At 44.4% G+C, this 24,998-nt stretch overlaps 1 protein-coding gene across 1 annotated transcript in view; it reads left to right on the top strand.

Moving 5' to 3' along the window:
- The window catches only part of LOC308326821 (matrix metalloproteinase-14-like), a 49,185-nt gene that overhangs the window by 15,296 nt on the left and 8,891 nt on the right, over positions 1-24,998 (top strand). Inside the window, exons 3-7 of the mRNA XM_080779856.1 lie at positions 10,403-10,507; positions 10,713-11,020; positions 11,555-11,722; positions 17,247-17,462; positions 19,831-19,973. Of these exons, the coding sequence (XP_080635982.1) occupies positions 10,403-10,507; positions 10,713-11,020; positions 11,555-11,722; positions 17,247-17,462; positions 19,831-19,973 (940 nt within the window). The remainder of the gene's footprint in view (positions 1-10,402; positions 10,508-10,712; positions 11,021-11,554; positions 11,723-17,246; positions 17,463-19,830; positions 19,974-24,998) is intronic.

The following is a 24,998-nucleotide window of genomic DNA, read 5'->3' as shown; positions in this document are numbered from 1 at the left end:
TATGTCATGGTGCAATAGCACAGCAACTGTAAACAAAGTTATAACAGACAACGGACATACCATTTCTTGCTTGTCCATTATGGTGCCCTCCTGAAATGAATACAAATAAATATAATTAGTCAAGGTAAAATAATTCTTATGAAGTCATATGATATCATGCCAACGCAAACAGCTCCTTGCAAATAGTGAGTCACTGAATAAGCTACTGTATTATCAACTCAACATTTTAAATTGAATTAACATTTCAAGTCAATAAGGTCTTCTCCTGTAAGTAGTAGTATTAATCCCCCAATACCGCCTCCCATCTAAACGGACTTTAGACACAATAAGAGTGGCCACTGGCCAATCAGGGCATCACATATATGTAGCCCATTAGTACTTACCATCATTAAAGAGGTCTCTTGACTCTAGCTCTGCCAAGAAGCTTCCACAAAAGCCTAAAATGAAAACATAAAACATGAACTATGAAAGTTATAACTCTGACAAAGCACATACCCTAGTAGTAATGCGAAGTGGTTAGACTGGTTACCATTATCAGGCTGGTCAAATGTCTGCACGTCCTCCAAGCACCTTCCTTCAGAGGCTAAAAGGGAACACAAGACAGAAACTTTAACACATATCACATGACTGATATGTTTGCATGTATTGACCGAGGAACTACATGCTTGCAAATTAAAATTGTAATAACATACCACTGATTTCACTAGGGGTTGGTACAGACTGGTTGGTTTGCCGCACTGGTATTGGTGCAGGTAGGTACTGGTTGGGTGTTGGTACATTGGAGTCGAGCAGCACTGGATTAACAAAGTAGAAAGAATTATACATGCAAATACTTAAATGGGTAGCCATTAGTGTCATAACTGACAGTGCCACTGTACCTGGAAAAAGAACAGCAGGTGGCTTGGCAAATCTTCTCTTAGCGCTGATGGTTTCTGGCTCCTCATCTGACTCCATGTACACAGTATTTGGCCTTAAAATTAAATAAACATTTATCAGTATAATTACAATAAATGAGCAAGCCTTGAGATGCACTGTTCTCGGGCCAGGAGCCCATCGCCCTTTTCTGTAAAATGAGACAGCTTGACGTACAAGCACACATAGACATGACACTAGTCCATCACAGGACAGACATCCAATCCAACCCTCGAGGCAGAGTTCCAAGCAGTGAGGAACGGATTAGTCTCTCTGACTCGGCCAGAGATGGAAACCCTGGCCTCCTAATCTCAGTGTGGGCACTGCATGTACCTTATTGGTCTTTTACGCCGTGCATCCGTTTCCTCCTCAGATTCTAAATCAGTGGTTGGACATCCAGTAGTTCTATACTTGTCTTCACGTTGCTTGGCCTTTTCAAGTGAGTCTGTAAAACAAGTCGGAAATACAGTATGCCATTTAAAGAAGTGTGACTAATACTTAAACAATGCAATATAAACAGGATTTTGAAAATGGCAACCAGAATACCATCTGCCAAATGAGGCAACTACCAACACTTGGCTGTGGCTCAGGGGTAGAGTTGCCGGTTGGGAATCAGAAAGTGCAGTTTGATCCCGTTGTCCCCCTGAATTTGTGTCAAAGTGTCCTCGGATAAACCCGCTATATAAATGCACCACTTACCACGTCTACTTACCACAAGAAATTAAGAGCCGAACATATTCATGCATGGTCCATCCGTTTTGAGGCATCATTTTTTCTTTGAGGGCCTTAGAAAAGTTGATGTTTTTTGGGGGCCATAACAAGGTACTATCCTTTGGATTGAACCAACTGGAAGGAACTGTAGCAGTTCCTCCAGTAGGAAATAGTACCACGGCCCACAGCACCACCTCCTTTTCCATTCTGTACAATAAATGACATTAGAATATAAATATTATGATATTGGGGTTGGTAAAGTTAGTTTTAGTTTATTTTTTACATATATGAATGCTACTGCATATGAGCTATTGGAATGGCTATGAGGCCATCTCCCTCAGCCTCTGGACACAGAACACATTTGCGTTTAATACAGCTAAGTTTACCAACCCCAATATTGTCACACAACTCTCTGACCTTATATGTGCCTATGCATGAGGACTCACAGGGATAAGTGTAATATGATTCACGCTGTCTGAAGGTTCTGTATATTACATAGACCTCATTTTGTTCCTGGACTATATTCTGTACTACTGCAATAGTATCTCCCACCTGAAAACAATTATCCCCTTGCTTTGTAGACAAGGTGAAACGACTATTGGAGACCTTTTTGTACTGTAGAGCAGCACTGAAATGCAGAGGAAGTGGACCATCAGTATGGATGTTCTGTAATACTGGTTCATCTGTTGCTAGTGGAAACTCAACCTGTGGCTTTTCTGATAATCTTTTGACTACCTGCTGTAGAGGTTGGTTTGGCTTGCGTAACAGATGCTTTATTTGGCCAAGATAATTCTCAAAAGGGAATCCAGAAACATTATCCAAGGGTCCAAATCGTTTGTATTCCTCTGCTAAATGTATAAGCTGGTGAACACTGAACACAATCTGATCTCTACCATAGAGTTTTCCAAAGTGTTCCACAAAAGAAATGGTCAATTTATGGGCAAATTCAACCATTTGGCCAGTAATTTCAGGTGACAAAAACAAATACATGGCCACTGAAAACAACATGAAATTGTCATACAACTCACTGGGAAGGCAATCCTTCAGAACTACAGGACCCCAGTATAACATAAAGGATCGGAACTCAGTAGCTTTCCAACGATCAAGCTCGTTCAAACCTCTTGGCTTGCGATTGAATTCAACAGGGGTGTGGGAATGCAACACCAACAGTTTGCTTGTCATACTGTTAACCACGTGTGAAGGAAGTCTAGTGGCTAGATTGCCCTTTAACCAGATATTCAACAGTTTTCTCATCAACCCAAGACAACAGAGGTGCATATAATCTATTGGAAATGAAGATACCATCTTTACAATCCCTGTTAAAGGACTGAGTGTCTGTTTTAAGTGATGTTGCTCATCAATCATATCACTAAAACTCAAGTCAGTCCTCAGCCTGACATTTGTTTCCGGATACGTCATTTTGTTCCTCCACACACCCTCTTGATCACACTTGTCGCATCCGGAATACCCATTATGTGACTTAATATTCTTAATGTAGGCTCTGGCGGGAGCATCACACACAAATGCGGAAACCTCTGCATGCAAATGCTTACCATTATGAATAATTCCATTAGCCAGTACATTTTTAAGGTCGCTAACAAATTGCTGCAGATACTCAACAACACACTTTGGCTTGGTCAAACCACAAAATATACCGACAATAAATGGAGACTTTGTGTAATCACATTTCAGCATTGCAAGTATAGGCCAGAATTGAAGTCTTGAACTCTTAAAGAGGGGGAGACCATCCATGTTGAACTGTAAAGTAAGAGTTTTGAGGTTCACTGGTAATCTCAGACATTTCAATCGTGAAAGTATTCCTCGCACCAATCCAAAATGATAGTACTCGCCACCTTGCATTTGAGTGGTTGCAACCTTGGATTGCGTTCTAAGCAGAGTTCTTCCATCTTTAGGGAGCCTAGGGTGAAATATCTTTAAGATGGACAGCAGAGCAGACAAAGCAACCAGACTGATAGAGTAAGAGGATGCCCAATATCTTAGGCTCTTTATAAGCAGATCCTGACTAGGTTGATGATCATCACTGTCAGAGTGGCGATGAATCAAATCATCTCCATCACTCAGATCATCTCCATCACTTCCAGCTACACTATCTGTATGATCATTTTCCATTTGCTCATGATCTGATTCAACTTCATTATAGTCAGCTAAACTGCTATCAATATGAGAATCTTCCATTTGTACATAATTAGTATCAACTACATCGTAGCAAGCTACATCTATAGGGTCATTTTCAGCTACACTGCCATCTATAAGGTTATTTTCAAAGTGTAAATGGGAATCTGGTGGTGCATCTACCGGTAGTTGGGAAATGTGTGAGATTTCCTCATATTCATGAAGGATCTCTCGCTCTATGTCCCTTACAGTTTTCACTACTCTACGTCTTTTGGCCCAATAAGAGGCCATCTCTCTGTTGGTAAAGTGAGGTGGTGCTGCTATTAATTTACTTGGCCTTGTGTATTGCTTGTAGTCCTCTTTTACCACGACCCTGAAAACAAATAGGGAAACAAAGAATAAAATATTGCGTGTGTGTGTGTGTGCAATATATAAATGCACCATTTATAAACTTGACTTACACAGAGACGATCCAACCCCTAGTGTCCTGTGCCGATCCAACACCAGCGCCCGTAGTGTCCTGGCTGTGACTGCACACAGACACACAGCCAAATTACAATATATATAAATGCAGCATTTATAAGCTTTTTTTTTTAAAGAACCATGGTTTAAAAGTAATCTACAATCTACAATCTACAAGCTCAGAGCCTCATTATAGCAACATCATACATAGTTATGAAACTTGACTTGCAGTCTGAGACCTGTTGAGACGATTAAAAACCAGCCTGTCCTATGACTGCACAAACAATTATTTGTATAGTGTCTTAATAACATTTATTTTTATACCCACACAATATATCAATTCACCATTTATAAGCTTTTCAGAAAGAACCATTGTTTAGAAGTAGTTCTTAAAAAAAGAGATCTACAAGCTCACTATAGTAAATAGCCCCATATGTGCCCTCTCCCTACGCTCATTCTGTAGCTCCGAGATACAGAATGAGGGCGTAGGGAGAGGGCACATATGGGGCTAGGAGGTACCGCAGCTTTGTTCATAAATAAATTAAGAACTGCTTCACCGTGGTGCTGGTTACATCAATGCTTATGTAACAATTAAAAACGCTAATAATATATACGCGTATATGCACATATAAACAAATTAAATAAGTTTTAATCGCGAGAGTCGTTAGCAAAATGGCGGCGATAACATGAATAACTAGCATGCTAGCTTGGATGCACAGTTGCACAATAGACCTACAAGCAACCGACTCCGGACTAACTTTCCACGGCACGGGGTCCAGGGATAATTACAAAAAGTTAACATGTATTTAAACGATAACAGCCATATGATGGCATCGGAACGGGATAAAACAATAGTAGCATGGCTCAACAATTAGACATTATTAGCCAGCATAAAACCTCGGACTTTACGGCATGATAATATACAAACGTAAACAGTGGAAAACAAGTGGTGGTATCTGAATGGGATAATAAATTATATTCCATAACGACTTACCAGTTTGTTTCTTGTTTATTTCACACGCCGTTCAGCCACGTTTCCAAAAGTTCCAGTGCTACTGCAAACCTTATAGTTAGTTATACTCTAAGCTGCAAACGGCCGCCCGCCAGCAAAATTTGAACTGACTCAATAAGTCCCGTGAGATCTCGCATGGTCTCGTTAACGCCCCCCACCCGATGACAACCTGCCGGATGGTCACGTGATTCAGTATTTTAAAGCGATGTTTATAGTTTATTTAATTTTATCTTCCTCCAGTGATTTTTATGTAAATATGTATTTATTTATTCATTCATGTATTATTTTGTGCCGACAAAAATGACAAGAGCACCGTATTGAATTAATACATATTTAATTATTTGATAATGTAATGTGGGCCATGCGATGTGAAAACCTATAGGAGTCACGTGACTTCCCCTCAATAAAAATGAATCAATTTTATGAAATGATCCAAGCTGATATCGCTTCTGTCGTGCATTTTATACATGTATGGTATTGTATTTTAATAAACATAATTATTATTGACTTTTTGTAATGCATTTTGAGCAAATATTGAGAACCACTGATACAGAAACATGAGGTTTTTCATTTTCAATAAAAAAATAGCAGACCTACAAGCTTGTAGTGCCACTCTGCTCTCCTCTCCTCTCCTCTCCTCTCCTCTCCTCTCCTCTCCTCTCCTCTCCTCTCCTCTCCTCTCCCTCCCCTCTCCTCCCCTCTCCTCCCCTCTCCTCTCCTCTCCCTCCCCTCTCCTCACCTCTCCTCCCCTCTCCTCTCCTCCAGAAACTGTGAAGACACAAAACAGACCTTTAAACATTTTTTTAATGTTATTCTTTCGTACACAAGACGTATTCTTCATATTTAGAGCATGCCGAATCCAATGGCGCCGGTCTGGACTTTCCACGACGTTTGCAAAGGTCAAAGTTCAGCCAAAAGACTGCAACAGTGACCTTTGGGGCCTAAAGAAATGGGCCTAGGGTTAGATTTGAGGTTCCAAAGGTCGCAGAAAAAAACCGAGACTATCACGACGATCGTCTCGTCTCCGCGATCGCAGAGATATAAGGCTCATCACGAACAGACTCCTGTGGGGGAAAGGGAAATGGAGTTTAAATCATGGAATGATGCTGTGGTGTGCTGGGGAGTGGTGGGTGTGGTGGGAAGGACTAGTGAGGTGGTTTGGAGTGGACTTGGGGCTGTGGACTCCTCACAGGTGGAGCACCCTCTGGGTTGGAAACGGGGGGAGGTTCCAGTGGTGGTGTGGGTGGACTTGGGTGTCGAGGAGGCAGAAGGAAGGGGATAGGGTGAGATGCCCGCCACCTCCACCTCCCGAACACCGCTAGGGGGTCCGGGTGAAGAGGAGGCAGGCAGTGTTGAGTCCTCCGGGGGAGGGGGGAGGGGGGTTGTGGGGGGCAACCGGGAGCTGGTCCTCTGGGGTTTTACTCTCTGTGGCTGGGGGGGCGCCAGAGCAAAGGCCTCCGGACGTCTCCCCAGCGACAGAGAGCAAATGGGTCTGGGTGGTGGGCGGGGGGCACTAGGGAGGACGGGTCGCTGGTCTGTGGGGGTTATGAGGAGGGGTGGGATGGTAGGCCGCCTCGTTATAGGGAAGGTGAGAAGGGGTGGGATGGAAGGCGTGGGGAGTAAGGCTGGTGGGGAAGTGTTCCTGCCCAGAGGAGGGGGGAACACTTGGGCTGGGGTCCTAGGGTGTGGGAGCAGGCCAGGCCGAGCACTAGCAGAGCTATTGGGAGGTCTCGAGTGAGGTGGAGGGGGGGCGGTGTGTGTTGCTGTGTGTGTGTTCGCTCGTGTATGTATGTTGTAGCGGTTGGTATGTGTGAAATGTTGCTGTGTATGTTGTCTGTGTTGTGTGTGTTGTGTGTGTTGTGTTGGCTGTCTGTGTTGTGTGTGTTGTGTGGTTGGCTGTGTGTGTCGTGTGGTTGGCTGTGTGTGTTGTGTGTGTTGTGTGGTTGGCTGTGTGTGTTGTGTGGTAGGCTGTGTGTGTTGTGTGTGTTGTGTGGTTGGCTGTGCGTGTTGTGTGTGTTGTGTGGTTGGCTGTGTGTGTTGTGTGTGTCGTGTGGTTGGCTGTGTGTGTTGTGTGTGTTGTGTGGTAGGCTGTGTGTGTTGTGTGTGTTGTGTGTGTTGTGTGGTTGGCTGTGCGTGTTGTGTGTGTTGTGTGGTTGGCTGTGTGTGTTGTGTGTGTTGTGTGGTTGGCTGTGTGTGTTGTGTGGTTGGCTGTGCGTGTTGTGTGTGTTGTGTGGTTGGCTGTGTGTGTTGTGTGTGTTGTGTGGTTGGCTGTGTGTGTTGTGTGCGTGTCTGTATCTGTAGTATGTTGCTAACCCGGGTTAGGGTTGCAGTAGTCAGTCTCTGGGTGTATCTTTTATGTGCCCAACCTATGGCTATGGTATAGGCCATAGGGTTATGTGGGTGTATGTCTGGTGTGAGTGTGTCTATGGTGTCTGTGTAGTGTGTTTGTAATATGTGCATGTTTGTGTTCATCCAGTTATGTGTGTTGTGGGCCACCTGCGTGGTGGTGGTCTCAGTGGGGCAGGCGGGCTTGATGAAGGTGGTGAGTTTGTTCACCTGTCTCATCATCCCAACAGGGAAGGACCCTGTCCGGAGAGCCCTGTCAGCCACCTCTCCATGGTGTACAGCTTGGATTATTTTAAAATAAAGTTTGGCTGTCTGCCTGGTGGCTTCATCGGGAGGGTGACCAAGGGGGGGGCTGGCTGTTAGGTACAGGGTGATGGGGGCGTGTAGTAGGGGTATGGGAAGATAGAGGTATAGGGGGATATCTGTTGGTGAAGGGTGGTCTAGCTACTTGGGCATATGTGGGTCTACGGGGAAGTCTGTGTGCGCCATTGGATTCGGCATGCTCTAAATATGAAGAATACGTCTTGTGTACGAAAGAATAACATTAAAAAAATGTTTTAAAGGTCTGTTTTGTGTCTTCACAGTTTCTGGAGGAGAGGAGAGGAGACGAGAGCATACCTACTGCAAGCTCGTAGCATGGCACTACGAGCTTGCAGGTCTTCATTTTTTTGAAAATGATAAAAACCTCAGTGGTTCTCAATATTTCGAGCTTGTAGGTCTGCTATTTTTGAAAAATGAAAAGTGAAAATGAAAAACCTCATGTTTCTGTATCAGTGGTTCTCAATATTTCGTGCTTGTAATTGAAACCATAGGATTGAAACAATGTCAATTCATTGTAAGGCATTTCAACATTGAAAAATCACCATCTATAATACATTGATTCAATTGAATCAATCAAACGTTGAAATGATAACTGTAATTAGACATTGAATCAACATAGGTTTTTCAACCTAGGTCCCCCCCCCCCCATCACAATTGAAACCATAGGATTGAAACAATGTCAATTAATTGTAGGGCATTTCAACATTGAAAAATCAGCATCTATAATACATTGATTCAACAACAGCTTTTCAAACGTTGAAATGGTTAACTGTAATTAGACAATGAATCAACATAGGTATTTCAACCTCAACCAAAAATAACCAATCTGACCAAAAGTCAACGTTGAATTAACATCTTTTGCTATCTGGGTAGGGACTTTACATTGAAGGAAAAAAAGATTTCGGGGAACACAGCAAAATGTTCTCTTATAGCGAGAATCACACCGCATACATCAAAAGAAAGCCTAACTTGTCCACTTCAATTTTATGTTTTGATTTTACCATCTTCCATTATATATTGACCTTTTTCTAACACCTGCTTTTGCCTGAACTCTGCTCGCTTGAACAAACAGCAGAGATATGGAAGGTTGAAGTTGACAGACATTGACAGACAGATATAAAAATGAACACAAATAATATCCTATACATACTATACACCGAATGAAAGCCCTGAATGTCTACTTTTAGGAGGACAACAGTACAGATTGATCCCATGTACAGTTTGTCAGTAATTGGCTATTGAATGAAGCTTGCGCCCACCAGAGAGAACTTTAGAGAAGGCATGGACCTGAACAACTATTATTCACAAAATAAGGCCTATAGCGACATGTACATACTATATACCGTATGAAACAGAAGACTCTCTGCTTTCATAAGAAAAAAAACTAATACTGTAATAATAATAAAAATCACACCCCTGTGAAGTGAGCAGTGCAACAGTTGCACTGCTCACTTCACAGGGAGTGACAGGGGAGTGATTTTTATTATTATTACAGTATTAGTTTTTTCTCCATCTTTAAGTAGCCCGCCCAATTGGTCAGTTGACTGTCACATCAGCGAATGACATGTGGGTCTTACACACACTGAATACACCCACATAGTAATGCAGAATATGAACCCCTTGAGTATAGTGTGCGCCCTTGAGCACGGCATGAAACCCCTCGAGTATATCTGACTGAACTAACTCTGAAAGCTATACGCATCATTTAATCAGGGGCTCCAAGGAGTTATTGCTGTTGGGTGTGAGAGGCATGTACAGTTGAAGGAGTTATTGCTGTTGGGTGTGAGAGGCATGTACAGTTGAAGGAGTTATTGCTGTTGGGTGTGAGAGGCATGTACAGTTGAAGGAGTTATTGCTGTTGGGTGTGAGAGGCATGTACAGTTGAAGGAGTTATTGCTGTTGGGTGTGAGAGGCATGTACAGTTGTACGTCTTCAGCGTAACAGTGGAAGGATATATCGTGTTTGGAGAGGATGGGACCGAGGGGGAGCATATATAGCAGGAATAGTAGAGGGGCCAACGCAAGAAGGTCACGTGCTTGTCTGTCTGTCCAAGCACGAAAATAACGTTTGTTCACCACCAAGTGTCACTGTTGAACAGCCTAACACACAGACACACACACACACAAGCCAAGGAGGAGGGCTAGTACAGCACAGCACAGCACAGCACAAGTACAGTACAGTACAGTACAGTACAGTACAGTACAGTACAGCACAGCACAGCACAAGTACAGTACAGTACAGCACAGCACAGCACAGCACAGCACAGCACAGCACAAGTACAGCACAGCACAGCACAGCACAGCACAGCACAGCACTGTACAGTACAGTACAGTACAGCACAGCACAGCACAGCACAGCACAGTACAGCACAGCACAGCACAGCACCACTCAATTCAGACGGGTCTGATTAAATACGTCTGACATGGAGAGCTAAATTGTAGGCTACTGGACATTATATTCTGGTATTTTCAGCTCTAATGTCTCCTTGTCCCCCCCGTCCCTCAGAGCCATGAATAGACCCCGCTGTGGCATTCCTGACCAGACCAACGTGGGGTTGAGCAGCTACAAAGCGGTTAAAGACAAGTGGAACAAGACTGAGCTCACTTACAGGTACAAACAGAACATTCAGTTAAAGTTCTGCATTTTGGAGACTTTCATATTGACCGAGACTTGATGAATGTCAGGCCAAACCGGCCTAACCCAAACAGTGTTTTGTCTTCCTGTGGGATTTCTGTGGGGTTAGTTAGGGAACGTAATACTCCACGTGGACAGCTTTGCTTAGTTTGTCTCTCTTTGCCTCTTCCTCTTCCTCTAGTATTGAGAACTATCCACGTAGAATCCCACCTCAGGACATATTAAAGGCCATCCGTAAAGCCTTCAAAGTCTGGAAGGATGTCAGTCCGTTCGTCTTTGAGTATATTCCCTACAAGCTGATCTATGCCAGCCACAGAGATGAGGCCGACATCCTGATCTCCTTCTACGCGGGTCCTCACACAGACCATGACTTTATACCAACGGACCTGGCACATGCCAACACCCCCCCCAAGCCTGGGACTGGGGGGACAGTCTTCGTGCACTTCAACTCAGACAGGCAATGGAGCGTCGCCAACCACGATGTGCCAGGTAAGAGATGGTGTCACTTGGACACAAAGTGAGATTCGCGCTATAGAGACAACCGGAATTAGTTGAAGGGGCTTTTGTTCACTTGTTACAATTAACAGGACACTTCAACTGAAATGAAGTGAGATTTAACATCAATTAGGGCTTAGTTGTTTTAAAGATGTTTTTAGTTCAGCTGTAATGCTACAGAACAGTGCAAGGTGCACAACTTACATCTCATTCATTGCATTCCTTTTGTATGGATGCAAACAAATAAAAAACACATCATTACTTTGAAAAATAAGAATGACAATCAGATCAACAATAAGATGACTACTCTGCAGTGTTCTTCCTGGTTTATAATATTGCGGAAATTTGCACTAATTTATCTTCTGTTCTGCAGTCCGTCCGTCCGTCCGTCCGTAGCCCCCCCTCAAATAATCTCTCAGGAGAAGAATCTGCCTGCACCACTTCCCTAAACCTGTAGGAGGAGGTGGTGCCCCCAGACGCAAAAACACATTTAATTTAACTGAAGGAGTTCTTCTTCCATCCATCCAGGTTCCTACAGTGTGTTTCTGGTAGCGGTCCATGAGCTGGGCCACAGCCTGGGTTTGGATCACTCCGACGACACATCGTCCATCATGCATAAAGACTACAAATGGATGGAGACTGATGACTTCCAGCTGCCAGCAGACGACCGCAAGGGGATTCAAGACATCTACGGATGTGAGTGGAAATGTTTAACCCCTTTTGGGGGCGGGAACCCCTTTTGGTGTTAGCATTATGTTATGATTTAGCTATTGAAAAATAGCAGATCTACAAGCTCATAGCGGACCTACGAGCTTGGTGGTCTGCTTTTTTTGAAAAATCGAAGAACGACTGACATAAAACATAAAACATAGCTTTTTCAGAAAACTGTCAGGATGTAGAAGACATTTTTAGAATCTGATCTCAGGTCAGAATGGGTTAAACAACAACTTGATATATAATAATACTTCATTGCAGTTGAAGCCAGATCAACTTGGATTGTAGCTTTGCAGCTGCAGTTGAATCCAGATCAACTTGGATTGTAGCTTTGCAGCTGCAGTTGAATCCAGATCAACTTGGATAATAGCTTTGCAGCTGCAGTTGAATCCAGATCAATTTGCCAATCATATTACTTTATTTATTTTCTATATTATAATTATGTCATGCCATGTATGACGCTTGGGTGTTTTTAGTTGGTTAATCATTTGATCATGTCGGTTCATTGTTTATGTAAAATGAAAGTAAAAGTGTCCTGCAAGTCCATTTGGGCTTTGCTTCCTTGGACGCATGGCACTAAAATAAAGATCAATCAATCAATCAATCAATCAATCAATCAATCAATCAATCGGTAGCCTGATGCTTTGTAACTGCCAGCGTGAACGCAACATTAAGGTTATAATGGGCACTGATGACATGGAGGAGAGAACACGCCCCCAACTGATGACATGGAGGAGAGAACACGCCTCCAACTGATGACATGGAGGAGAGAACACGCCCCCAACTGATGACATGGAGGAGAGAACACGCCTCCAACTGATGACATGGAGGAGAGAACACGCCCCCAACTGATGACATGGAGGAGAGAACACGCCCCCAACTGATGACATGGAGGAGAGAACACGCCTCCAACTGATGACATGGAGGAGAGAACACGCCCCCAACTGATGACATGGAGGAGAGAACACGCCCCCAACTGATGACATGGAGGAGAGAACACGCCCCCAACTGATGACATGGAGGAGAGAACACGCCCCCAACTGATGACATGGAGGAGAGAACACGCCCCCAACTGATGACATGGAGGAGAGAACACGCCCCCAACTGATGACATGGAGGAGAGAACACGCCCCCAACTGATGACATGGAGGAGAGAACACGCCCCCAACTGATGACATGGAGGAGAGAACACGCCCCCAACTGATGACATGGAGGAGAGAACACGCCCCCAACTGATGACATGGAGAGAACACGCCTCCAACTGATGACATGGAGGAGAGAACACGCCCCCAACTGATGACATGGAGGAGAGAACACGCCTCCAACTGATGACATGGAGGAGAGAACACGCCCCCAACTGATGACATGGAGGAGAGAACACGCCTCCAACTGATGACACAGAGGAGAGAACACGCCCCCAACTGATGACATGGAGGAGAGAACACGCCCCCAACTGATGACATGGAGGAGAGAACACGCCCCCAACTGATGACATGGAGGAGAGAACACGCCCCCAACTGATGACATGGAGGAGAGAACACGCCCCCAACTGATGACATGGAGAGAACACGCCTCCAACTGATGACATGGAGGAGAGAACACGCCCCCAACTGATGACATGGAGGAGAGAACACGCCTCCAACTGATGACATGGAGGAGAGAACACGCCTCCAACTGATGACATGGAGGAGAGAACACGCCCCCAACTGATGACATGGAGTAGAGAACACGCCCCCAACTGATGACATGGAGGAGAGAACACGCCCCCAACTGATGACATGGAGGAGAGAACACGCCCCCAACTGATGACATGGAGAGAACACGCCCCCAACTGATGACATGGAGGAGAGAACACGCCTCCAACTGATGACATGGAGGAGAGAACACGCCTCCAACTGATGACATGGAGGAGAGAACACGCCTCCAACTGATGACATGGAGGAGAGAACACGCCTCCAACTGATGACATGGAGGAGAGAACACGCCCCCAACTGATGACATGGAGGAGAGAACACGCCTCCAACTGATGACATGGAGGAGAGAACACGCCCCCAACTGATGACATGGAGGAGAGAACACGCCTCCAACTGATGACATGGAGGAGAGAACACGCCCCCAACTGATGACATGGAGGAGAGAACACGCCTCCAACTGATGACATGGAGGAGAGAACACGCCTCCAACTGATGACATGGAGGAGAGAACACGCCCCCAACTGATGACATGGAGGAGAGAACACGCCCCCAACTGATGACATGGAGGAGAGAACACGCCTCCAACTGATGACATGGAGGAGAGAACACGCCCCCAACTGATGACATGGAGGAGAGAACACGCCCCCAACTGATGACATGGAGGAGAGAACACGCCCCCAACTGATGACATGGAGAGAACACGCCCCCAACTGATGACATGGAGGAGAGAACACGCCCCCAACTGATGACATGGAGGAGAGAACACGCCTCCAACTGATGACATGGAGAGAACACGCCCCCAACTGATGACATGGAGGAGAGAACACGCCCCCAACTGATGACATGGAGAGAACACGCCCCCAACTGATGACATGGAGGAGAGAACACGCCCCCAACTGATGACATGGAGGAGAGAACACGCCTCCAACTGAAGACATGGAGAGAACACGCCCCCAACTGATGATATGGAGGAGAGAACACGCCCCCAACTGATGACATGGAGAGAACACGCCCCCAACTGATGACATGGAGGAGAGAACACGCCTCCAACTGATGACATGGAGGAGAGAACACGCCTCCAACTGATGACATGGAGGAGAGAACACGCCTCCAACTGATGACATGGAGGAGAGAACACGCCTCCAACTGATGACATGGAGGAGAGAACACGCCCCCAACTGATGACATGGAGGAGAGAACACGCCTCCAACTGATGACATGGAGGAGAGAACACGCCCCCAACTGATGACATGGAGGAGAGAACACGCCTCCAACTGATGACACAGAGGAGAGAACACGCCCCCAACTGATGACATGGAGGAGAGAACACGCCCCCAACTGATGACATGGAGTAGAGAACACGCCCCCAACTGATGACATGGAGGGGAGAACACGCCCCCAACTGATGACATGGAGAGAACACGCCCCCAACTGATGACATGGAGGAGAGAACACGCCCCCAACTGATGACATGGAGGAGAGAACACGCCTCCAACTGATGACATGGAGGAGAGAACACGCCCCCAACTGATGACATGGAGGAGAGAACACGCCCCCAACTGATGACACAGAGGAGAGAACACGCCCCCAACTGATGACATGGAGGAGAGAACACGCCCCCAACTGATGACATGGAGAGAACACGCCTCCAACTGATGACATGGAGAGAACACGCCTCCAACTGATGACATGGAGGAGAGAACACGCCTCCAACTGATGACATGGAGGAGAGAACACGCCTCCAACTGATGACATGGAGGAGAGAACACGCCTCCAACTGATGACATGGAGAGAACACGCCTCCAACTGATGACATGGAGAGAACACGCCCCCAACTGATGACACAGAGGAGAGAACACGCCCCCAAGTGATGACATGGAGGAGAGAACACGCCCCCAACTGATGACATGGAGGAGAGAACACGCCTCCAACTGATGACATGGAGGAGAGAACACGCCCCCAACTGATGACATGGAGGAGAGAACACGCCTCCAACTGATGACATGGAGGAGAGAACACGCCCCCAACTGATGACACAGAGGAGAGAACACGCCTCCAACTGATGACATGGAGGAGAGAACACGCCCCCAACTGATGACACAGAGGAGAGAACACGCCTCCAACTGATGACATGGAGGAGAGAACACGCCCCCAACTGATGACACAGAGGAGAGAACACGCCCCCAAGTGATGACATGGAGGAGAGAACACGCCCCCAACTGATGACACAGAGGAGAGAACACGCCCCCAAGTGATGACATGGAGGAGAGAACACGCCCCCAACTGATGACATGGAGGAGAGAACACGCCCCCAAGTGATGACATGGAGGAGAGAACACGCCCCCAACTGATGACACAGAGGAGAGAACACGCCCCCAACTGATGACATGGAGAGAACACGCCCCCAACTGATGACACAGAGGAGAGAACACGCCCCCAACTGATGACATGGAGGAGAGAACACGCCCCCAACTGATGACATGGAGAGAACACGCCCCCAACTGATGACATGGAGGAGAGAACACGCCCCCAACTGATGACATGGAGGAGAGAACACGCCCCCAACTGATGACATGGAGAGAACACGCCCCCAACTGATGATATGAAGGAGAGAACACGCCCCCAACTGATGACATGGAGGAGAGAACACGCCCCCAACTGATGACATGGAGAGAACACGCCCCCAACTGATGACATGGAGTAGAGAACACGCCTCCAACTGATGACATGGAGGAGAGAACACGCCCCCAACTGATGACATGGAGGAGAGAACACGCCCCCAACTGATGACATGGAGGAGAGAACACGCCCCCAACTGATGACATGGAGGAGAGAACACGCCCCCAACTGATGACATGGAGGAGAGAACACGCCTCCAACTGATGACATGGAGGAGAGAACACGCCCCCAACTGATGACATGGAGAGAACACGCCCCCAACTGATGACATGGAGTAGAGAACACGCCCCCAACTGATGACATGGAGGAGAGAACACGCCCCCAAACCACACTAATTATCCAGCAGATTAAGTCAATATTTCAGATGAATTGGCATTTGGCATTAATAATGCCTAGGTCCAACTTTACATCACATCAAATGAAAGGTTTTTCAGTGCAGAGCTTGAATGTCTGAACAGAGTATAATGATGTATTTTATGACAAATTCAATTGTGCCAATAGAAATTTCAATATGGCTTCTAGTTTTCAAGATGGCATCCATTTTCAACAAACATTATGTTGCTGCATAACCCCAGGCTGCGAGACTCAGCCTGGGGTTCAGTGTCGCTAAGTAGAGATGTTTTCTAAGTCACTCTTATATCAGTCACAGCTGTGTTTAGTATCACCTTCTGGTCTCTGTTTGCAGATAATTCAGTCAATTCAATTCAAAGGGCTTTATTGGCATGAGAAAACATACGTTTACATTGCCAAAGCAGAAAGAACAATACAACAATACAGCAATACAATCAAAACAAAAATGATGTACATTTGAAGGTCAGAATCTTCAACAGATCAAATTCTATGTACCATTGTACCAAGGTCACTCAATGCAGGTATAGTGCAGGAATATACACAATGATTAGTCTTTTGTCTTCAGTCACAAACAACCTGACCCTGGATGATGTTTCATTCCTGCCTCTCATACTCCAAGAACGGATGATTAACGCACCTGTAGCTGCTTACACATTTATTCAAGTTTCATGTAGAACGTAGCATGTTACGATCTGTCAGCTCCACTGCACTGGTGGTGACTCACACTGAAATCGGTCCGTGTAGAAACAAGGTAACAAAACCTAACAATCCTATTGTTACAGATGTCCAGAAGCCCAGCTGCGACGCCCTGACCCTGGCCCAGCTGCGTAATGAGATTACGCAACTACAGAGCAATCAGATCAACATGACGCAGGAGATCACCCGACTGACGGCTCATAACGACGTCCTGACGGCTAATAACAACGTCCTGACGGCTAATAACAACGTCCTGACGAGGGAGAAGACGCCGACACCATGCCCACCAACACCAACACCAGGTGAGAGATGTTGCAAAACATTTAGAATAAATATTCAATATTGTGTATTATTACTATTTCTATTTTATCTTTTATCAGGGATTTAGAGGTAGAAAATCTGACATCACTGCTGGACTATGACAACTATCATAGAACAATAATTTAAAATAAATAATAATAATAATAATTATTATTATTATGATATTTGAACTGGGGACCCCAACAATTAATGGTATTTGAACTGGGGACCCCTCCAATTAATGGTATTTGAACTGGAGACAACCCAAAATGCCATCCTATAAAACCCAAACCGATCCCACAGCCATCTTATAAAACACAAACCAATCCCACATCCTATAAAACCCAAACCAATCCCACAGCCATCCTATAGATCCACCTGGATCCATAATAGTTCTTATACACTTATAATAACTATTATAACTAATAACACTTCATAACCATTATTTAGACACTAGAGTTTACTAGAGAGCTGCCCTACTTGGAACGATGCAAGTTGGAAAGGCATGCCCCACCCAGTTATTACTTGGAACGATGCAAGTTGGAAAGGCATGCCCCACCCAGTTATTACTTGGAACGATGCAAGTTGGAAAGGCATGCCCCACCCAGTTATTACTTGAAACGATGCAAGTTGGAATTGGCTGATAATGTAACTGGTTCCTGATTGGCCGAGGGACAACACAGATAAATGTAGATGACGTAACCAATTTGAGTTTCAAAGATATATATATAGGAAACTTAACATATTTAGAACCCAACGGGATTTATATATAATATATATAAATAAGTCTGTCTGTTTCGATTTGCCCATTTGCCAAAGAAGCTTGCAAAAAAGTTGGGCACCCCTATATCTCCATATATGGAGATATCTCCATTTGAAGCCGGTGTGGCGAACGGTTCCCGGGTTACGTGGATTACAGTCGTACGTACGCACACACAGAGATAGATTATTATTACTTATTTACTTTACTTCTGTGGGGGAAGTGAACGTGATATTGTTTATTTATGTTGTTGGTGTCTTATAATCCCGTAAAGCAGTGATACTCAACCTCAGGCCCGCGGGCCACATCAGGCCCGCGGGACCATTATGACTGGCCCACCAATGAAAATCTAAAAAAAAGAAGAAAAAAAAATCTGGAAAATGAAATAAAAATAAATAAATCTGAATGAAGTTATCTTTAATTACATTATTATAAGTAATACTATTAGAGTTGTATTATTACTCGAACGGAAATAAAAGCTTGGGGGGGGGGGGGGGGGGGGAGATGCAATGCAAATGAAAGACATATACTGTGTATCCCTATTCCCTGACATAATTTTATAGCTAAACGGACAGAATTCTATTTTATTTGAATGATGAAACCCAGCTGCCATTAATAGTTGGAAATGGAAATGGCCCCTGGCCCCTTGCCATTTTTGTAATGTGGCCCACAGGTAAATCTATTTGAGTATCCCTGCCGTAAGGGATGGGTCTTAACGACAAGACACGAAAATAAAGATTCATTCATTCATTCTTACTTTATAAACATGCGTACATTCAGTGGTGGAAGAAGTACTGTACTGTTTTACTAAACCCATTCAGGACTGAGACCAGATTCTAATGTCTTCTAAATCAGAACAGTTTTAAAACCTGTTTCTATATCACTGGTTCTCAAAGTGTTTCATGTCAAGGACCCCCAGAAATTATATATAATTGTCCGCCGACCCCCGTCTGAAAATATGTAGTTCCACGGACCCCCCCAGAAACAAAGATATGAGTTAAAAACGTTCGCTCTGAAAGAATATATAGGCCTATTCAATGATTTATAGCGCGGCTATTGTTCTCTCCTCTAGCACTCGGTGCCGCGTTATGAGCTTGTAGATCTGCTATTTTTCAATAGCTAAAGTATAACATAATGCTTAAAACACCAAAAAGGGTTCCTGTCCTGAATGGGTTAAGTAAGTGTAGCAATAACACAATATATAAAGTTCTGTTACAATTAAATGAAAAGGCCTATATTCAAAATGTCACTTGCACCAAAATACCAAAGTAAAAGTATTCAAACTTTCAAAACATGTCAAACGTTTCAAAATAAATTAAGATCTACAAGCTCATCATGCTGGCTTGTAGATCTGATATATTCAAATTATGTCATTTTAAAATAGGGCTTAATTGTTTAATGCAAGTTTTGTATTAAGAGACAGAAGTAGCAAATATACATTATTGTACTTTGAGTAAACATGTGTTGTAGAAAACACCATTGATGTAATAAAGTCATAATTTTACCCTCCACTACATCTCTGAATACTATTATTATTACAGCTATGTGTTGATTATTGATTATCAGTACAGTGAAAATCCATCAGTAAATCTCCTGTTTGATGTTTTTAGTCAAGTCGTGTCCAGATGGATGGACGACGTTTGGAGACGGATGTTACTACATAACTACTCCAGGGAAAACATGGCAGAAAGCTAGAGAATACTGTCAGAGTCAAGGAGCTGATCTGGTGGTCATTAACAGTCCAGCAGAACAGGTTAGTGTGTGTGTGTGTGTGTGTGTGTGTGTGTGTGTGTGTGTGTGTGTGTGTGTGTGTGTGTGTGTGTGTGTGTGTGTGTGTGTGTGTGTGTCTACTTCCATGGCCTCCACCACATATCAGAGGCAACATTTTTACTTTTACTCCATTACAATTATTTCTGAACTGTAGTTACTTTGTATGTTTTGATTATTATTACAAACATACAATTTACAATTTAGGCATTTATAAGACACTCTTAGTGATTTACAGTAAGCAAGAACAACACATGGTATTACATCAAAGACATAAAAATAGTCATCATGAATCATTATGTAAACTACAAACCTAACGTCTGTCTAACAGTAGAATATGAAACTATGAATCATTATGTAAACTACAAACCTAACGTCTGTCTAACAGTAGAATATGAAACTATGAATCATTATGTAAACTACAAACCTAACGTCTGTCTAACAGTAGAATATGAAACTATGAATCATTATGTAAACTACAAACCTAACGTCTGTCTAACAGTAGAATATGAAACTATGAATCATTATGTAAACTACAAACCTAACGTCTGTCTAACAGTAGAATATGAAACTATGAATCATTATGTAAACTACAAACCTAACGTCTGTCTAACAGTAGAATATGAAACTATGTGTATACACTATAGAGTGCTATGTCTACATAAAATGCTATTTAAGTTACATATAAGTTGAGCCTTTGTGAGGTCGTCAAGGTTAATGTAATGTTAATGTAGCGCCACCATGAGGCTGATTTGAAAACTGTCAAGTTTCCAAAGCCTAGTGGGAATATGCATGCACAGTTTCACCACAATGGGACGCTGCGTTGAGTAGTTGTGGCAATTTGTACAAAACAGGTACAAAGCGGGCTACTCCCAAAAAGTTTAGAAGCCAATCGTAGCCAATGAGGGTGGATTATGAGAAATCAAAAGAACCCGTCTTGATCACATGACTATGGAGAGCATGTGTACCGATTTGCGTGAAATGTGGATAAAATCTGAAGGAGTAATATTAGAAAATGTGTTTTACATATGTCGGCCTCCTGGTGGCGCTATAAAGAGCAGATGTGAAAATTTCCAGGTAAAGGTTTTTCCATGGCCTCTAGGGAGTTGGTATACAAAGTTATCCACAGATCCGTGCAGTTAGAGGTAAAAAACAATTTTCGGCCAGTTATAGCGCCACCATGAGGCTGAGTTGAAATTGTTCATGTGGCATTTCTTCCTCTGCCTAGTGGGAATGTGCATGCACAATTTCACGTAAATCACACGATGTGTTCATGATTTGCAGCATTTTGTTTGAAACTGAGCACTCTGGAACTTTGGAACTTTGGAAGCCAATCTTAGCCAATCAGGATGGAGTCTGATAAATCTAAAAGACCTGTTTCGTTGAATGGCTCTAGAGAGACTGTGTACCAATTTGCGTGATGTTTGGACAAAATCTGTAGATGTACTGTCCAAAAACTTGTTTTGCAAAAAGCGGCCTCCTGGTGGCGCTATAACAGGCCGTTCTGGAAATTATGGAGCAGAGGTTCATCGTTGGCATCCAGGGAGTGTGTGTGCAAAATTTAGCATCGACCGGGTTAACGGTGCCGGAGATTAGCTGTTCACAGACGGAAGGACGGACGGACGGAGTGCAAAACATACTCTCTCCCCATGCCTTCGGCCTGGTGGAGACAATAAAACATACTCTCTCCCCATGCCTTCGGCCTGGTGGAGACAATAAAACATACTCTCTCCCCATGCCTTCGGCCTGGTGGAGACAATAAAACATACTCCCTCCCCATGCCTTCGGCCTGGTGGAGACAATAAAACATACTCTCTCCCCATGCCTTCGGCCTGGTGGAGACAATAAAACATATACTCTCTCCCCATGCCTTCGGCCTGGTGGAGACAATAAAACATACTCTCTCCCCGTGCCTTCGGCCTGGTGGAGACAATAAAACATACTCTCTCCCCGTGCCTTCGGCCTGGTGGAGACAATAAAACATACTCTCTCCCCGTGCCTTCGGCCTGGTGGAGACAATAAAACATACTCTCTCCCCGTGCCTTCGGCCTGGTGGAGAAAATAAAACATACTCTCTCCCCGTGCCTTCGGCCTGGTGGAGACAATAAAACATACTCTCTCCCCGTGCCTTCGGCCTGGTGGAGACAATAAAAACTAGACTAAAATGTTAGGAAGGGACTAGTATAGTGGACAAGAGATCCAGTATAAGTCATTATTTGGCAAGGCCCGCCAAAATACATTTTAGTCGACTAAATCAACTGTAGATTTAGTCGACTAAAATCTTGTGATAATTTAGTCGACTAAAACTAGACTAAAACATTCCAGGTCACTAAAATGTGACTAAAACTAAATTAAACTATTCTAATTCAAGAGTCTAAAACTAAAATAAAAAAAAATGCTGCCAACAACAACACTGGTATGTAACCCTGAGAGGGTATTAATGGAACCAAATGGACCCGTTAAATTACAATATAAATTGGGGGTCCCAGAGATAGAAAAGCCATTAAATGGGGGTCCGTAGACTAATACATGTCAAACTGGGGGTCCTTGACATTAAACGGGTTGTGAATCTCTCCTAGAGATAAAAAAAAAAAAAAAAAGTCTTATCAGGGTTCCTGGCATATTTTTTCCCGGGGCTAATTAGTGTCAATTTGACATTAAAACGTTTGGGAACCAAACTGTCATAGGAGGCTGTGGGCAGTTCAGAAACCCGGATTTATTCACAATGTTTCTGAACTGCCCTCAGCCCTCCTATGAGACACAGACCCATCGATGATGTCACTGGTGGGTGGGTTTCTGAACTGCCCTCAGCCCTCCTATGAGACACAGACCCATCGATGATGTCACTGGTGGGTGGGTTTCTGAACTGCCCACAGCCCTCCTATGAGACACAGACCCATCGATGATGTCACTGGTGGGTGGGTTTCTGAACTGCCCACAGCCCTCCTATGAGACACAGACCCATCGATGATGTCACTGGTGGGTGGGTTTCTGAACTGCCCACAGCCCTCCTATGAGACACAGACATAGAAAAATAAACGGTGCCGGAGATTAGCTGTTCACAGACGGAAGGACGGACGGAGTGCAAAACATACTCTCTCCCCATGCCTTCGGCCTGGTGGAGACAATAAAACATACTCTCTCCCCATGCCTTCGGCCTGGTGGAGACAATAAAACATACTCTCTCCCCGTGCCTTCGGCCTGGTGGAGACAATAAAACATACTCTCTCCCCGTGCCTTCGGCCTGGTGGAGACAATAAAACATACTCTCTCCCCGTGCCTTCGGCCTGGTGGAGACAATAAAACATACTCTCTCCCCGTGCCTTCGGCCTGGTGGAGACAATAAAACATACTCTCTCCCCATGCCTTCGGCCTGGTGGAGACAATAAAACATACTCTCTCCCCGTGCCTTCGGCCTGGTGGAGACAATAAAACATACTCTCTCCCCGTGCCTTCGGCCTGGTGGAGACAATAAAACATACTCTCTCCCCATGCCTTCGGCCTGGTGGAGACAATAAAACATACTCTCTCCCCATGCCTTCGGCCTGGTGGAGACAATAAAACATACTCTCTCCCCATGCCTTCGGCCTGGTGGAGACAATAAAACATACTCTCTCCCCACGCCTTCGGCCTGGTGGAGACAATAAAACATACTCTCTCCCCACGCCTTCGGCCTGGTGGAGACAATAAAACATACTCTCTCCCCGTGCCTTCGGCCTGGTGGAGACAATAAAACATACTCTCTCCCCGTGCCTTCGGCCTGGTGGAGACAATAAAAACTAGACTAAAATGTTAGGAGGGGACTAGTATAGTGGACAAGAGATCCAGTATAAGTCATTATTTGGCAAGGCCCGCCAAAATACATTTTAGTCGACTAAATCAACTGTAGATTTAGTCGACTAAAATCTTGTGATAATTTAGTCGACTAAAACTAGACTAAAACATTCCAGGTCACTAAAATGTGACTAAAACTAAATTAAACTATTCTAATTCAAGAGACTGAAATTAAAATAAAATAATGCTGTCAACAACAACACTGGTATGTAACCCTGAGAGGGTATTAATGGAACCAAATGGACCCGTTAAATTACAATATAAATTGGGGGTCCCAGAGATAGAAAAGCCATTAAATGGGGGTCCGTAGACTAATACATGTCAAACTGGGGGTCCTTGACATTAAACGGGTTGTGAATCTCTCCTAGAGATAAAAAAAAAAAAAAAAAAGTCTTATCAGGGTTCCTGGCATATTTTTTTTCCCGGGGATAATTAGTGTCAATTTGACATTAAAAGTTTGGGAACCAAACTGTCATAGGAGGCTGTGGGCAGTTCAGAAACCCGGATTTATTCACAATGTTCCTGAACTGCCCTCAGCCCTCCTATGAGACACAGACCCATCGATGATGTCACTGGTGGGTGGGTTTCTGAACTGCCCACAGCCCTCCTATGAGACACAGACCCATCGATGATGTCACTGGTGGGTGGGTTTCTCAACTGCCCTCAGCCCTCCTATGAGACACAGACCCATCGATGATGTCACTGGTGGGTGGGTTTCTGAACTGCTTACAGCCCTCCTATAAGACACAGACATAGAAAAATAATTGTGCTATTTTAATCATGATTATTAGCGAGGTCCAATTATATGAAGATAGGGTGAAAAGAGGTGAAGTGGTCCTTTAACCTCAGCCATATATACATGTTGACCATTTGAAAATAGCAGATCTACAAGCTCACAACGCGTCCTGATGGGACACATTGTGAGAATAGATCTACAAGCTCACAACGCGTCCTGATGCGACTCATTGTGAGAATAGATCTACAAGCTCACAACGCGCCACAGAATAGATCTACAAGCTCACAACGCGCCCTGATGCGACACATTGTGAGAATAGATCTACAAGCTCACAACGCGCCCTGATGCGACACATTGTGAGAATAGATCTACAAGCTCACAACGCGTCCTGATGCGACACATTGTGAGAATAGATCTACAAGCTCACAACGCGTCCTGATG

Source organism: Protomyctophum bolini (assembly GCF_963924005.1).
Source record: "Protomyctophum bolini genome assembly, chromosome: 13".
In the NCBI taxonomy this organism is placed as follows: Eukaryota; Metazoa; Chordata; class Actinopteri; order Myctophiformes; family Myctophidae; genus Protomyctophum; species Protomyctophum bolini.
This window is presented reverse-complemented; position numbering and strand designations above follow the sequence as displayed.